The 16469-nt window shown below is 38.4% G+C and overlaps 1 protein-coding gene across 1 annotated transcript; it reads left to right on the plus strand.

Annotated features, from left to right (window-relative positions):
- Positions 1-629, plus strand: LOC113713996 (uncharacterized). Its single transcript, XM_027237792.1, has 2 exons — positions 1-371; positions 560-629. Exons 1-2 carry the CDS (start codon positions 1-3, stop codon positions 627-629), a joined length of 441 nt encoding a protein of 146 aa, XP_027093593.1.
- The last annotated feature ends 15840 nt before the right edge of the window (positions 630-16469 follow it).

Consider the following 16469-nt stretch of genomic DNA (forward strand, 5'->3'; position numbering starts at 1 on the left):
ATGACGATTGCTGCACTTTTCATGAGGTATGTCGTCTTACATAAGGTATCTACATCCTATCATCCTCAAACAAATGGTCAGGCGGAAGTATCGAACCGAGAGATCAAGTCGATTTTAGAGAAGATGGTTCGGGCCAATAGAAAGGATTGGAGTATAAGACTTGATGATACCCTATGGGCATATAGAACGGCGTACAAGACGCCAATCGGCATGTCCCCTTATCATTTGGTATTTGGGAAGCCATGTCACCTCCCCGTCGAGTTCGAGTATAGAGCATTTTGGACTGTCAAACAATACAATATGGATATCGAGGAGGGCGGAATTCAAAGAAAGTTGCAATTACAAGAATTGGAGGAGATTCGCAATGAAGCGTACTAGAATGCCGTGATTTATAAGGAGAAGAATAAAATATTTCATGACTAGCAGATCTCTAGGAAGACGTTCAAATGTGAGCAAAAAGTTCTACTGTACCACTCGAAATTGAGGATATTTCTGGGTAAGTTACGTTCTCGTTGGATCGGTCCCTACGTTGTAACTAATGTCTTTTATTATGGTGCAGTGGTGATCCAGAGTTCAAGGACGGAAAAGAAATTTGTGGTGAATGGTCATCGTCTCAAGCAGCATTATGAAGGGGTTCCAGTTGAACGAGTGGAGATGATGCATTTAGAGGACCCGATTTGCTTAGTTTAAGCAAGTTTTGGGCTATGTCTAGCCAAAGGCGCTTTTTTAGAAGGCAACCCAAATGTTGGTTTTATTATTTTTAGTTGTCCATTTCTTTTGTTTTGTCGTTTCCCCATTGGGTAGTATCAGTATTAATATTTTCCTCCTGTACGACCAAGAAGTGCAATCTTGGCGTGCCCACGCCATATTCATGTCTCTTGAGGTCAGTGGACGTTTATGGATCTTGGCGCGCCCACGCGGTGTTAGTGTCTCCTGAGGTCAGTGGATATTTACCAATCATGGCGTACCTCAGGAGACACTAACACCGCGCGGGGCACACCAAGATTGGTAAACGTCCACTGACCTCAGGAGACACAATCATGGCGTGCCCAATGGACGTTTATCAATCTTGGCGTGCCCCGCGCGGTGTTTGGCGACCCAAAAATTGAAAAAAATATTTATTTATTTATTATTATTATTAAAAGGAAAAGGAAAAAAGATTATTTTCTTTATAAACCTTTAAATAAAAAAAACACTGTAAAATTTTTTTTGAAATTTGGACAATTTAGGTTTGAATAATTTTTTAAAAAATATAAATGAAGAAAAAACCAAAAAAAAAGGGAAAAACAAAAGACAAAAAAAATCTATTTTATTTTTCCTTTTCTCTTTTCTTTTTTTCTTCTTTCTTTCTTTCTTTTCTTTCTTTCTTTCTTCCTTTCTTTTCTTTCTTCCTTCTTCCCCGCTGCTTTCCCTTTTTCCCCTTTTGCTTTCTTCTTCGCCCGACATCCCTAGCGCGCCACCTGAAGTTCACCGCTGCCTCCGCCCCCAAGCTCCACTTCGCCGCATCACCACGCGACCAGCACCAACTCTCCTCCAGCTTCATCCTCGGCCAGAGCCTCCACTAGCTCGCGGCCAAGCAACATGCCGCCAGCGGGCGACCTCACGCAACACTAGCGGCGAACGCCGCCGGCCCAACTGGCGCGACACCAAACCAGCGCGCCGTCGACGAAGCCCAAGCTGACAGACCGCGCCGCTCGTTTCTCTCCACAGCTACCCACCAGCGCCACCTCAGCTCATCCACCACCAGATCGAGCGACCTCCACCAGCGTGCTTCTCTACCTCAACTCGACATCCAGCGCTTTTGACCGCCGCCGCAGCTCCTCTTGTGCTGCACGCTGCCTCCTTCCTCTGCACAGCTCGACTAGCCCACGCACGACCGCCACCAACACCACCAGCTCCACTGCGCAGGCGAGCCCCCTCTCGCGTTTCCCTCTTCAGCGCACCTTCGCCACCTGTCAAAAATTGATAGGTGGAGGTATTGTTTGCCCTTCCTCTGCAATTTCTAGACACTAATTGCTGGATTTGGTTCGCAATTGGGGTAATTTGCTTGATTTGTCATCTGATGATTTAATTGGGGTTTCTCTTGCAATTTTAGGGTTGATTTTTAGGGCATTTTTGACAGTTGACTTCATTGGGCATTTTTTGCTATTCATTTTGGACAGAATTGAGTTTAATTGTTGCTATATGTGGGGGTGTGTTCTGATATTTATTGAATTGATTTTGCGTTTGACTCCATTGGGACCACCATTGCTTATTGCCTGTAATTGATGCTTTGTTGAGACGTTTGTCTCGACCTTGGGTGCCTAAAGTGTACATTTTGTTGATAGGGTTAGCTATTGGATTTAATTTTTCCCTGTGCTTACACCGGTGGTACTGGTGAGGGTAGTTTATATAATATGTCACTCCTGTGTTATTGGTTGCCTCATTGACTACTGGGCATCTTTATTGAGTTATTTCCATCCCACTTCTGTACTGCTGTTGCTGGAGTGCCATTTCCTTGAGTCATTTGCTAATTTTAGTATGTGGAATTGGGTACTTAACTGTCCAATTGGAGACAGTTTGCATTTGTCTGTTGACATAGGTTGTCTCTATTTGCCTTGTTTGGGTGGTAGTGTGGCTAATTGCTGAAATTTGGTGATCGTTTTAAACACTAGCACTACTCATAACTTTTGTACTCTTTGGACTTGCTTTCTGGCATTGCTACTTTCTACTATTGTGTTGGTTGGGTTCCCTAAAGGTCTTTCATATCATATATTGTGCGCATTCTAATTCTGGTTGATTAAGTGATCTCTTAGTACCCATGGTACGACCCCGATCCTCCTCTAGGTCTAGGACTCCTAGACCTCACAGCCACCTTTACCCCAGCACTCCATACCCGCCTCTGACCCATCGCACGACTCTTCTTCTTCTGGGATGAGGACTCGCCTTGGAAGGCAAAGAGCCGTCCATATCTTTGACCCTGCACATTTTGGAGGTAATTTGGATTTCACCAGGGCAGCCGACAAGCGGCGATATGCTGCTTGTTGTGAAGGCAGATTATTCCCTGTCACTATCGGGATGCCGCCACCTTGGACCTTCTAAATATTCGAATTGATTTTGACCGGTTGATTGAGGCCATTGGGTGGCTTCCCTATTCTCGTATTACTAACCATCCAACCTTTGTTGAATTAGTTAGGGAGTTCTATGCCACATTTGAGTTCGACCTCCCTATTGGTTACACAATTTCTACCCCTAATGTCATCCGCTTTCGTTTAATGGGTCAGGAGTTCCACCATTTCATTACTGACTTCAATCTGGCCTGTGGTTTTATTGATCCAGCCTATGCCGAGTCTCGTGAGTATGCCGAGAGTGCATGTGACTACGTCTAACCCTTTTTCTCCCGCTATCGACATATTTGGGAGAAGATGTCCGTAGACAGGGATAATTATGACCCTCGTCTATCTAAGGGTTCTTATCTAAAGGACCCGGCATCTCACTATATCCACCGTTTCTTGGCCTATAGTTTCTCGGGTAGGCGAGATAGTTCCGGCATTCTGTCTAAATCCGAATTTTTCTTTATATGGTGCATACATAACAATATTAAGGTTAATCTTGGGTGCTGGCTCGCTTCTCAGTTCAAGTCTATTTTGCCTAAAAAGAATCGCCCCTTGATTCTTGGGTCATACATTACTCACTTGGCTATTAATTTGCATGTACTTGATATTTTCAACCATGATTTGCATACAGCCTATTACATGGAGCCTTTGGACATTCCGTGTTTAGAGAAAATGGGTTTGGTTCAGGAGGGTGACGATGGATGGGAGGTTGTTCCCCCGGGACCGCTACGTGCTCCCCCTCGGTCATCTTTTGCCCGAGCCTCTACTGCTGGAGATGATCCCAGCCCGTTTACCTCCGCTCCGCCCCCTCCCACCCCAATGGCCGACGACTGGTCCAACTCCGAAACACAGTTGAGAAACTGGAGACTAGCGTGACCCACATTGGCATCAACTTGTATAGCATGGCGTAGAATCTGGCAGCATTTATGCAACATGCCGGATTGCTCCTCAGTTCGCACCTGATCCACCCCTGTTTTGACGACTTTAGAGAAGTACCGTTGCCCTTTTCCTTCCTTTTTGCTATTACATTATCACATTGAGGACAATGTGTGACTTAGGTGTGGGGGGTCGGTTTAGGTGCTAGTATTTCCTGTTTTCGATTTCTAGGTTTTTTCCCTTTGTTTTTAGTTTAGATGTTTTTCCTGTTTGACCTAGGGGGGGCTTGGATTCGACAATTTTCTGCCTGGCTTGCTGTTAACTTGGTGAATATTTTGGCAGCTCACTCTTCTATTGCTAGTTGTAGTTTACTCTATGAATTTAGTTTCGGCGGCAAGTAAGAGCATGTTGTCTTGGTGAATATTTTGAGTTTAATGACTTGGTGCAATTTATGGTTAACTTGTTTAGGCAATGTAAATATTTTGCTGGCACTGTTGTGTGGATTAGTCCCCTGTTGACCTTGGTTCTCCATATTTAGGAGATAGCGTGGGCTATGATCTTTAATTACCTGGTATTTTGGTATTTTATTGTGAATAACATATGGCTATACTCCGCTAGTATCGTCACCTAGTAACCAGGAGTTTTCACCACAAGTGTCGACTCTCGTGTCAAAAAATGGCGATATCTATGAGTAAGTAGTCCTGGAACTGTGAAAAGTTGAGTAACTGGACTCTTTCATCTAAAAATGTCAGAGTTCACGTCAAAAGACTTGAATGGCTTAGGACTAAGCATTTATTCGTTCAATCAAAAAAAAAAGTCCAGATGTGGGAAATATGTAAGTCTATGATCATGTTGGCCCGCCGATCCTTGGTTCTCAATGTTGACATTTTGTTTGCCAGTTGACTTAATTGCTGACTGTTGCTAGTTAATATTTGAATTTTCTAGGTGAGTTAGCCATGAATTGGACGAGTCTATGAACTTAGGAGCTAACCGGGAGAGATATGACTTGATACTTAGCCACTAAATCTTGATTTTGGTGTAAGCACAGATGGCAATAGATAACGTGAGAGCTAGCCATTGTTGAGTTGAGTTGTCCCCATGCATGAGAACAAGCATGATTCAGGTGTGGGGGGAATTGATAGTGTATTATTTGTTAGCAATTTTATTATTAATTTCCCCTTTTGTCCCTATCAAATATTGTGTTAATTGTCGACATCTACTTATATTTGGTATCTGGAATTAATTTCAGGGATTGGAGTGAAAAACTACAAACAGGAGGGACTTTTTGAAGCAAATTACTTTACAAGTTGGAGTCTTCTGCAAAGCTCCCTCAACGTGGTCCACAAGAGAGAAAACAAACGGATTGAGCTGATGAAGAGAGGGCTATGAGAGCCTTAGGAGCCGAGGAAACAAAAAGGAAATTGAGCCGCATCTTTTGTATTCCTTTTTTGGCTTTCAATTTCGGTGGGGACCACGGGGTAGAAAGCATTGAGTCATTGGCTTTTGGCTTTTAAGGGGGAGTCGTACAGAGGCCAGGGACATCTCTTTTGGGACGGCTCTAGTTTTTAGCTTTTAGCATAATTTTTAGTTTTCTTTCTTCTTACTGGCCTTTAACGCATTCCAGGTGTTCGACAATATTTTCTAACGGGAAGAATATCTTTTATTCCTTGCTTTCTAGTAAAAAAATGCAATGTCTTTGCAATCAATTAATTTACATGGAAATTTAATTATGCGGCGTGACTAAGCCTTTCATCTAGTCAAGGATCAACTCGACGGTGCAATCTTGAAAATCTGTGAGATCTAATTAGTTTTCACGCGTCTCTCAATTTATTAATATTTGCACGTTGTCTGCTTGAATTTTCATGGGATTATTTTATTAATTGGATGTCAAGGGCCCGATGTTCAATGTGATTTATTAATTTCCTGCGAAGTTAGTCAATTAAATCTGTAATTGTTTAATTGATTAGTAATAGTGGCAACTGGCATATTTACACACTAGGGGAACGTGCAATCTAATTTAAATAACCCTCGTAGCGTGTTATTGATTGGGGTTAGGTTTTTCTAGTTATTAATACAATTGAAAAATTAATTCCTACGGTCGTACCAAGGAGTATTTTCTGGTTAGGGGTAATCAATGGTCGTACCTTGGTTATCAGTAAATTAAGGAAAAATTAGTCGTTAGAGTCCATCGGCGACTATAACTAGCCTATTAATAAATTAAGTGAACCTTCCTTGCATCAATGATCGGGTAAGTGGACTGTGTCTAAGAAGTTGTATCCTTGGCTACAATTTACCTATTCTTGATTTAATTCCTGTTACATTCGTGCTACTTAATTATTCATTTTTAGTTTAATTGCTTAATTATTTTTAGTTATGTTCCGATAAAATCCCCCTTTACCAATTGGAATTTAAAAGAGACAAATATCCCCAATCCCTGAGGAGACGACCCTATTTACCACTGTCTACTATTTAGTAATTTTTGTCAACTAATTAGTTCTGGCATATCGGATTAAGTAAACTATTCGAGAACAGGGTGAATCAAGTAACCCATTGCACACCTAGAGTCCCTGCTCCAGTACCTAGGATTAATTATTGACTGCTTTTAGTGGTATTTAAGTTTTTATTATTATTATTGCACAGGCTCGACACTCTGTCAGTGGTAGCACTATAAGTGAGAAAAAATCACTTGAAAATTGGAGGAAAATCTTGTAGCATCATGTTTTGTGCGAGCAAAGGTTAGAATTTCGAGGACGAAATTCTTTTGTGGGGGAGAGAGTGTGAGATCTTGAAATTTTACTTTTCTTTATAACTCTTATGTGAACTCACTTACCTTTGATTCATGGTTGCTTTAATAGTTGAATTCGAGTCAAGGGAGTGAATTTTGTTAAGAAAAGTTTCATAATCTCGAGTTGGTAGAAAATCTAGAAATTTTCGCAGGAGGCTCTGTGCAGTTTTGGGAAATTGGATATAACTTTGTATAGGAAAGTCAGAATTGAGTTCTGTTTGTTGTGTTTGAAAATAGATTTAGAGGCCTTCCTACGGTGTAAAATTCAGAGTTTGATTCAATATCTATAAATTCTACAAAATTGGCAAAGTTGACTGAAAATTCTGCCCTGCACAAGTAAACATAGGAATGTTGTAGTAGTTTATGGCTCGATTTGGACCAACTTCTGAACAAAATATCTTTGAGATGTCTTCTAAAAATTCTTAGTATTTGAAGTCTAGTTTTTAACAAGTCAAGTTGTATAAATTTTTTATATTTATAACTCAAGTTATGATTTTTCTAAAGGAAGGATATAAGTTAGGGTTTTTGTGCATAGTAGAGTTTTGATGCATGTTTTTGTTTAAATTTTGGTAGCGTAATTGTGAGGCCTTGTAAAATCTCTCATATTTTCTTAAAAATTTCCTTTTATTTGGAATCCATTATTTTACAATAGCTTTACTACTAATTCACTTTCTCAATAGTTACAATTAATCATAGAACCAAGGATTTTTCTTTGTCTTTCATCGTTAAGGTAAATTAGGATTTTTTTTACGTCTTTTGGTAGTGTGATTACTCAGTACGGAGTGTGTACTAAATTTGGCAATTAAGAATGAATTTCAGATAAGAGAAAGTGTGTGATTAAAAGTTAGACTAATAAGTTAAGGAATCATAAGATAAAACCCTAGTACACGTGATTTAAGAAAAATCGGTTTGAACCGACGGATACCATTCGCTACCGGTGGAATACACCACTTTATTACCTTAATTTCCTTGTTTAGTTGAGCTAATTAGCTCTTATTTAACCCTTAAGTCAGCCACCATTATTGACTAAGGAAAAGAGAGATATTTTGGTGGAAATATTTGTGATTAAGCCATTTGTCAAGAATCCAACCAAGGTCTTGACCAAAACCTTTGACCAAGACATTTTCCTTTCTTCTTATCTTTCTTCTTGGCTCATTTTTCTTCATTTTCCTTCATCTTGGTCGTGACTTATGAGAAGAAAAAGAAAAGATTGAAAACCATTTCATTCCATCTTGATTTCTAGCTTAGGCAAGTGAAAATCGAAAAATCTAAATTGATTAACCTCTAAATTGGGAGCTTAGGAAGCTTGGTGTGCTAAAGTTTTTGAAAGAAAAGGTAAAGGATTTCTCTTGCAAGCATCTTAGAGAGGTATTATGGCTGTCTTCCTTTATCTTTTCCTTACTCTTGCTTACGTTTGTATAACAACACATACTTGTAGCAAATGATAGTTCTTTTGGTAGTTTTGATGGATATGGTGGATTTTGAGTTAGGATTTGAGTTGTTCCGTTGTATTCCTTGTTGTTTAGAGAACATATGATGTCTATAATCTTGGATAGGAAGTTGGGATAGTGGTGTAAGACATGAATGAGCATTTTCTACTTTGGTTTCATCAAATTCCAGTTTTAAGGATTGAAACTACCCTGTTCTGACCAGCATCATCTGTCTATGCTAGAGGCTCAATTAGGCTTAGGTTAAAACATGAAAGTTATAGGCAATGATGTTATATAGCTGCCTGTAAAATTTCAGCTCGATCAAAGCACTGTAGCATGTGAAATGATGAAATACTCCTGACTGCCAAAAGCCTCATTTCGTGGACAGTTTTGAGATTTCATAAGTTTGGCTTCATTTTTCACCTTGATCCGTACCAAATCCATCTTTGCCCAAAACTCAAAACTTTTAGCTCTATGTTTCAGCTTTCCAACGCATCTGAAAATACCTCAAACGGAATTGTGTAGCTTGAGTTATTGCCATTTGAATTCAGTACTAACAACCAGACTGACCACCAACTTCTGGTTCTGTAATTTGCAAATTTGACCTAGATCAACTATGAATTGGGTTAGGTTGTCTTTATGAAAGTTCTGTTACCCTTTGTCTTTGCTTCGAAACGGTATCAGGTGCACGCCAATCCGATAAACGTAGCTCTAGTTGTGACCAAAATACTATAAGATGTCATATTTGCTGTTTCGCTTTTTATCTTCAAAACTGATTTCCGATTGTATTATTACACTTGTGTTGTAATTGGATGATTTTGGAGCCAAAATGAAGGACTGTGTTAGTAACATTACTTGTGTGTGATTGTGGGGCTGAATTTAGAAAAACAAGGAAGCCATAAATGGCTGGAAAAATAGCTAAATACAAAGGGCATGCCGCCCAAATTTTCACTCGAGAACTAGGTGTGTGTACTTGTGATTCGAGCAAAGAATTGAAGTTGAATTGAATTTGAATTATCTAGGTTATTTGAGTCCTCTTTCGTAAAGGTATATAAGCTAGAATTCGGTCAAAACTCGTACCCTTGGAAAAAATCAATAGAAATACGTTTTCCTCGTCTTTGCGACTCAAATGCGAATTCCAAAGTTTTAGTTGATTATTTAGCAACACCAAAAGAGTGTGTCTGAATTTTCTAGAGTTTGACACATAACATGAATCCTATCTAAATGAGTTTCATTTACTTGGTCTTCTTGAAGCGAAACTCCTATGTTTCGAACCCCAGTTGATTTCAAGGTTTTAAATGATATTGTATCACAGATTTGGTCTCCAACCAAGGAGTTACACCTGAGCGTGATTTTTGACAAGCACTAAATCTTTGGTGAGTACTTCCAAATACTTGATTGAACTTGACACTTGTTTTCAATACTTGGCCAATGTAATCTAATGATATTTGAATGGTATGGTCGGGTAAAAGTGTACTTTATCGCACTTGCCCTAATGTGATATGAACTTGTTTATTGTTGCAATCGACTTGATATACTTGTGCTTGACTTGTAAGAGCTGAGTGACAGTATGTACAACACTCGATCCGAGTGGGAGGTACCTCTCATTGACTATAGTGACTACTTGAAAATCCAAACCCCACTGGCTAGTTAATTGAGTCGAGCCGGCAAGGGTTTGGTTGATTAGATAGCGAACCATGGATATCTAATGTTGTTGAGTGGAGTGTTATCGCCTCGACTGATCGGTATACTCGAGTATTACCACCAGTGTTTAGTTGGTGTTTGGGCTTGGTAAGGGGGTTGAATGGTGGACGAATTGGTGTGAAGCGAAGCACTACAGGATTGGTTACTTTATTTGAAGATTGACGGAGTGTTAACTAATACTTGATCAAGCTCTGGTGAAACAACGGGAAATTGGCTCCTGAGAGCCATCTGTATCCTTATACTTTGACATGAGTATTACTTATCGGGTTATTGCTTCTTTTGAAAAATTTTACACTCGTTCATTTTGAGATTTGTTATTTGAAGTGTTATTGCTCACTTTTATGGATTGGTTATGCTCGCTACTTTGCGACTTTAATACGTGAACTTTTCAATGATGGTCAACTTGCTATTTGGAATCTTACTGGATTTTTAGCTCATTCCATGCCATTTATTTTTCTTACAGGGGGTACGAGCGAGGCGTGAGACTTGTACAGGCTAGCTAGTCTAGTTTTTAGATTTTGCAATTGTACTCGCGCTAACACCTGACTAGGGTTGATTGTACTTAGGTTGTAAACAATTTAACGTATTTGGGCATATATAAGCCTTGTAGTTGGATTTGAGCATCAATGTATATGTTAAGTTTGAAATTGTTGTTTCATTTCTTTTCTATGGTCGTGATATCTTTTCTCGAGTCAAGCGTAAGTGAGTCCTGGCGAGAGTTGGGCAGGCGGTCCACTAAACCCTGGGGTAAAGCCTAGGGGGAGGTGGGGTCATCACAGATGGTATTAGAGCTGTTTCGTGTAATCTCTGCGCGGAGTGAATTTGGGGCAAGTGGTGATATGGTCCCGATTATGTGAATAAGTGTAAAGAATTATGTGCTCTTCTTGGACGTAAGCTATGAATCGTGCCTATTATAAGTGAAAATCCCTTATCATGGATAGATATGTACGTCAGGTAGGAATCTCTAGTAGGGGTGATTTACTCTTGGGACCAACCGACTCGAGATGTGAATTATCTTATTATGGATTCTTGTACTTGAGTACCAAAGAGCACTAGAATAAGGGTTTGTATCTTGATTGTGCTTGAGTTAAGTTTGTGGTTGATAGGGCATTATTTGTTAGCAATTTTATTATTAATTTTCCCTTTTGTCCCTGTCAAATATTGTGTTAATTGTCGATATCTACTTATATTTGGTATCTGGAATTAATTTCAGGAATTGGAGTAGAAAACTACAAAAAAGAGGGACTTTCTGAAGCAAATTACTTCACAAGTGGAGTCTTCTGCAAAACTCCCTCAACGTGGCTCACAAGAGAGAAAACAAATGGATTGATCTGATGAAGTGAGGGCTATGAGAGCCCTAGGAGCCGAGAAAAGAAAAAGGAAATTGAGCCACATCTTTTGTATACCTTGTTTTGGCTTTCAATTTTGGTGGGGACCACGAGGTAGAAAGCATTGAGTCATTGGCTTTTGGCTTTTAAGAGGGAGTCGTATAGAGGCCAGGGACATCTCTTTTGGGACGGCTCTAGTTTTTAGCTTTTAGCATAGTTTTTAGTTTTCTTTTTCTTGCTGGCCTTTAACGCATTCCAGGTGTTCGACAATATTTTCCAACGGGAAGAATATCTTTTATTCCTTGCTTTCTAGTAAAAAACGCAATGCCTTTGCAATCAATTAATTTTGTGAGAACCTTAAAAAAATAATAATAGTAAATAAATATATACTTACATATATTCATACTTGTTGCTTGTACATTTTAGACTTTGAATAAATTTTATTATTGTTGGTTCTTAGATAAGTATGAAAAAAAAATAAAAGTTTAAAGTCGCAAATAAGTTAATTGTGCAAAATATTAGATTATTTGAATTTTTGCCAAGTTAAGTTAATATTTCTTGACGTAGAGTGTTTTATTGTTTTAATATTAATTCCTTGAATTTCAATAGCTAATTTTAAGTATCAATAACGTTAGGTGTTAACGGGAACCTAGAATTAAAATGAAATCTCGATAATTGAATTTTCCGCGAGATTAGTACACTAGTAGGCTATCGAATTTGATTTGGGGTAAGACTTTGGTTTTAGCTTACGAGTGAGAACCTAAGTAGAAGGCCGAACAAGATGTTAAAAGACCAAATTAGCCTTTCCTCCATTTCAAATTAACCATGCAGCCATGGAACTTCCTAGAACAATCTTCAAATCCAAACAATTCCAGCATGCCGGCTCCATGATTCATTTCAGCATTTCCACCATTTATAATACCGACCCAGCTCCACTAAACACATCTCAATATATACATTCGACTTCACACATTTCATTCTACCAGCCCAAATCACCACAACATCAATCTTTCCTCTCCTTTTTCTGCCGCACGCCAAGAGTGAAGTGAGAAAGTGAGAGAGAGCCGAGCTTTCATTTCATTTCTTTTCTGTCCGTGAGCAAGGAAGAGAAAAGAGAGACTTGTTGTTATCATTCCTTCCATCCGTGAGCTGGTGAAGAGATTGAGAGCTAAATTTCTTCCATTCTAGTCGCAAGCTTGAGCAAGGGAGAGGGAGAGCTGACGGGCTGCAATTCTGGACTGTCCGAGAAGAAAAAAAAATTTGCAGCTGCTAGCCGTGTGTGTTGAGCTCCAAGCTGAGGTAATTTCTGGACCTAGACTAGTTGTTTAGGGGTAGATGATGTTGATTATAAGCATGCATGTGGTGGTTGTGCGGTTGGATGATAGATTAAGTCACAAGAAAAACTGATTGTGAAGGAATTGGAGAGTAAGCTGGAAATTTGCGGCTTGATTTGGCCAATTTGTGATAATTTGAGTTTAAATGTGTAGTTAACTAACCAAAAATTGAATGATCAAGCTTTGCATGAGGTTAATTAGCCTTGATTAATCAAGAAAAGTGAAGGGATACGAAATCTGTTTACATGCAAGTCAACCGAGAGGAATTGGATGAATTTCTGGTTGGATGATAAATTTTTTTTTATGTTGTCCGCACATGGTTTGGATCAAATCTGAAGGATAGCTGTTTATTTGGTCATGCATGTAGCTGAATTACGGGCTGCATGTTGGTTTAGCCATGAATAATAATATTTGGCTGAAGGGAATTTTGATAAGAGAAAAAAATATGGGAGCTGGATCAAAGATGAGGAACTGAGAGCTTGCATGTTTGTCTTGCAGCTTGTGATTCCAGTAAAATGGAAATTTATGTTGGGTAATGCATGTAATTTGTTAGCTTTATGTGTTAAGTGAAGTCTAGTTGAAGAAACTAAAGGAAAAGTTGGAATTTTTGGGTGAGACCGTGGGAGGAGTTTTGCTGGAAATTTTTTCCAGGTTGTCCGAATGAAGGAAATGGTGAAGTTTCCAACTATTTTTATGAATTTTGGCCTTGAATTCCTATGTTAAACTGTAATATATACTGTATATTAACTTGGTTTGGACATGCATGAAAGATTTGAATATGAATCGTGGATAAAAAAAAAAAGAGAAAAGAAAGAAAAGAAATCTGAAATTTGCGGCCAAGAAAAGGGGTTGAACATTTGATTAGTTTTCTTCGAATTTGTAGCTGAGATTTTCATATTGAATGTTTAAGATTTGCTTGTAGCTTGCTAATCACCTTTTGCATGTTGAGTTGGAAAAATTTTTTTTTGAAGAAAACTAGGGACAAAAGCTCTATTAATAAACTACTATATTGCTGGGAAATTGGATTTGGAGGCTGGCCGAATTAATTGAGGTTTTTGAGTGAGGTTATTTTCTGGAATTGTGTGTTACTTGTTTTGGTTTCAGTTGGATGGATTATGAGCTATATATTTGGTGTTTCAAGCAAATAAAAGATGGAGATTTAATGGATGTCTTGAATTGGCAATTGCTGGATTTTTCTTGATTGTCGAAACAAGAAAAGAAAATCTGAGTTCCTAAGTGTATTTGTGAGTAAGCTAACCGTGACTTTCTTTTATGTTTGAGTTAAATTTCTAGTTGATTTGTTACAAGAAATATTTGTTTGATGCCAAGAGCTAATGATTGATGAAACTCTTGGCCATTTGAGTAATTTTTGCAAGAGTTTAATTTTTGGGGAATTCGTTCAAGTAGTTGGCTGAAATGTACTTGGAAGGTCCATGGGTTGTGATTTGGGTTTGTTTTGATACCTTGGACTTTCTTTGTTGAATTTTGTTTGGAACTGAATATGTTGAGACCTAGGGCTAATGATTGATGAAGCCCTAGTGAAATTGATGTTTGGTTTGTGATTTTTCTATATTGGTGACTTGGAATTTAAAGTGCAAATGAGTTGGAATCGTGAAGTCCATTTTGGTCTTTTGAATTCGAGTATTTTTTATCAAGCTTTATTGAAATATTTTATCTTAATATCAAGTTATAGAAATTATGCATAGTAGGATAAAACTAAAATTTAAATGTCGGGATTTTTTTAGAACCGTGCTAACTAGTTAATTCTTTTCTTTGCTCAAACTAGTTTTAATATTTTTTTTAAGAAATAATTGTATTAACTTCCAAACTTTAGGTTTTTCATAAAATTATCCTTGGCTAGTTATTTTAGAGGAAAATTGTTAAAAACATGAGATTTTAATACTTTTAAAAAGAAAGACTTAGAAAATTTGTTCGGCAAGAAAACTTGTTTGAATTAAATTGGCTTTGGTTGTACCTCTAGAAAGAAAAGTAGCTTTAAAGGAATCGTACGAAATATTTTATTACTTTACTAGCTTTAATTCTAAGAGATTTATTGATTTATTTCGAGTAAATAAATTAGTTTAATACCAGATAATCTTTTGTATATAAACCAGGGGTTTGTTTAGTAAAACTTATAGTTTTTGAAACTTGGATTTCTAGGGTTTAGCAAGGGCGTGGACTTCGATTCCCAACTTGACTTTTGAGCTTCACTTTTGGTGAGTGTCCGTGCTTGCTCTATGACTAATTTGTTAAAGTGCTTTCTTGATTTGTTATGTGATAGTTGGAAAGTGGTTTTCCTGATCCATCGAAGTGGCATGTGTACTTTATCGCACTAGCCTTTCGAGTGGTGACTTACTTGAAACGTTTTCTCGAATGTCTCGCTTGTACTAGCTATGTACTGAGTAGGGGAATGTATGGCGACCCCACTTCCCCTTAAGGCGAACCAAAGGGTTGGCAGGCCGTCTGCCCAACTCTCGCCAAGACTCACGCAAGCATTCTAACCCAAATCCTTTCGAAGAATAACCTAATCTATTACAAAACAATTCTCCCGAAGAAGGCCGCCACTAAAACCACATTAACTTCAAAGATAGTAGTAATTTAACGTAGCCAATCGACGGCTCCTAAAAATCTCACGCTTTACGAACTGCGGAATAGTATCGTACCGTCCCAACTAAGTAAAAATTCATATAACAAAATACAACAATCAAGTCAAATATCCAAATTAAGTTTTACACATTTTCCAGCTTCAAGTGGCAATCCAAAATAAAAAGTACATTATCCAAATTAAACGCATTACAGCCCACAAAAGTAGTCATAGTATTCAAATACATCCCAAAAGGAAAACATAAGTTTCAAACCTTTCAATTTCCAGAACCTGTTAAGGAAAACAAATAAACGTGGGGTGAGCTAAAACTCAGTGGTGCCCCAAAACATGCATCTAAATAAACAAATAGCAAGAATCAATATTGACTAAGGTAAACAAGTAGGAAAGCGGATAACAACACAAGGTAGGATACAGGAGCTCTCAGGAGCCATTTTCCTCGCTTGATCACCATTCATCGTAGTTGACCCTCCGTCAACTCTCACTACTTATAGTCCATGTAGATCCTCTCATTTTTACTCCTAACCCGTCACCGTTCTTACCCCTGTCCCGGGCCCGAACGCCAACTAAGGAAGCAGTATACTCGAGATATACCCTTAGAAAATTTGGAGCAGTATACTTGAGTATACCCTCAGGAAATTAGTCGAGGGATTCACCCAACGACGTTATTGCAGTTGGATTCAGGAGTCGAGGGATTCACCCAACGACGCAACTACATTTAGATTCGAGGATTCACGAGAAAAATTGTTTCACGCAAGTCGCCACTCGAACGGCTAGTGCGATAAAGTACACACTGCTCATTTCGATGGATCAAAAACCATTTTTGCTATTATCACATATCAAGTCAAGAAAGCACTTAAATCAGGTAGGAATAGAACAAGCAGGGACACTCACCAAGAGTGAAATTCAGATGTCAAATTGGGAGTCGAAATCCGCATCCTCGCTATATCCTAGAAAATCAAGTTTTAAAACTATAAGTTTTCTATTCGAGCTCTAGGTTTATAAGTGTAGAAGTTTATCTAGTATACAACTATTTTCTTTTCTCGGAATAAATCAACATCATTCCAAGGTTAAAGCTTAGCAAAAGTAGTGAAATGTTTCGTAGGGTTTTCTCTAAAATTCCTTTCTTTCTAAAAATATAACTAGTATTACCTTCTGTAAATACTTTCTTGCCGAACAAGTTTTCTGCACTTTTAGTTAAAATCACTTAAAATCTCATATTTTGGAAGTTTCCTCTAGAAAACTAGCAGGGTACAAGTCTTAAAGAAATAAAAAGAGATGAAATAATACTTAGGGGTTTAGAAGCTAGAAAAAT

Source organism: Coffea arabica, chromosome 9c (assembly GCF_036785885.1).
Source record: "Coffea arabica cultivar ET-39 chromosome 9c, Coffea Arabica ET-39 HiFi, whole genome shotgun sequence".
In the NCBI taxonomy this organism is placed as follows: domain Eukaryota; kingdom Viridiplantae; phylum Streptophyta; class Magnoliopsida; order Gentianales; family Rubiaceae; genus Coffea; species Coffea arabica.

Bases quoted from the DNA above. Each gene is read 5' to 3' on its own strand.
- LOC113713996 (XM_027237792.1), top strand. From the start codon at position 1: ATGACGATTGCTGCACTTTTCATGAGGTATGTCGTCTTACATAAGGTA. The intron at 372-559 runs GTACTAGAATGC...ATTATGGTGCAG, and splicing joins GAGGAGATTCGCAATGAAGC to TGGTGATCCAGAGTTCAAGG.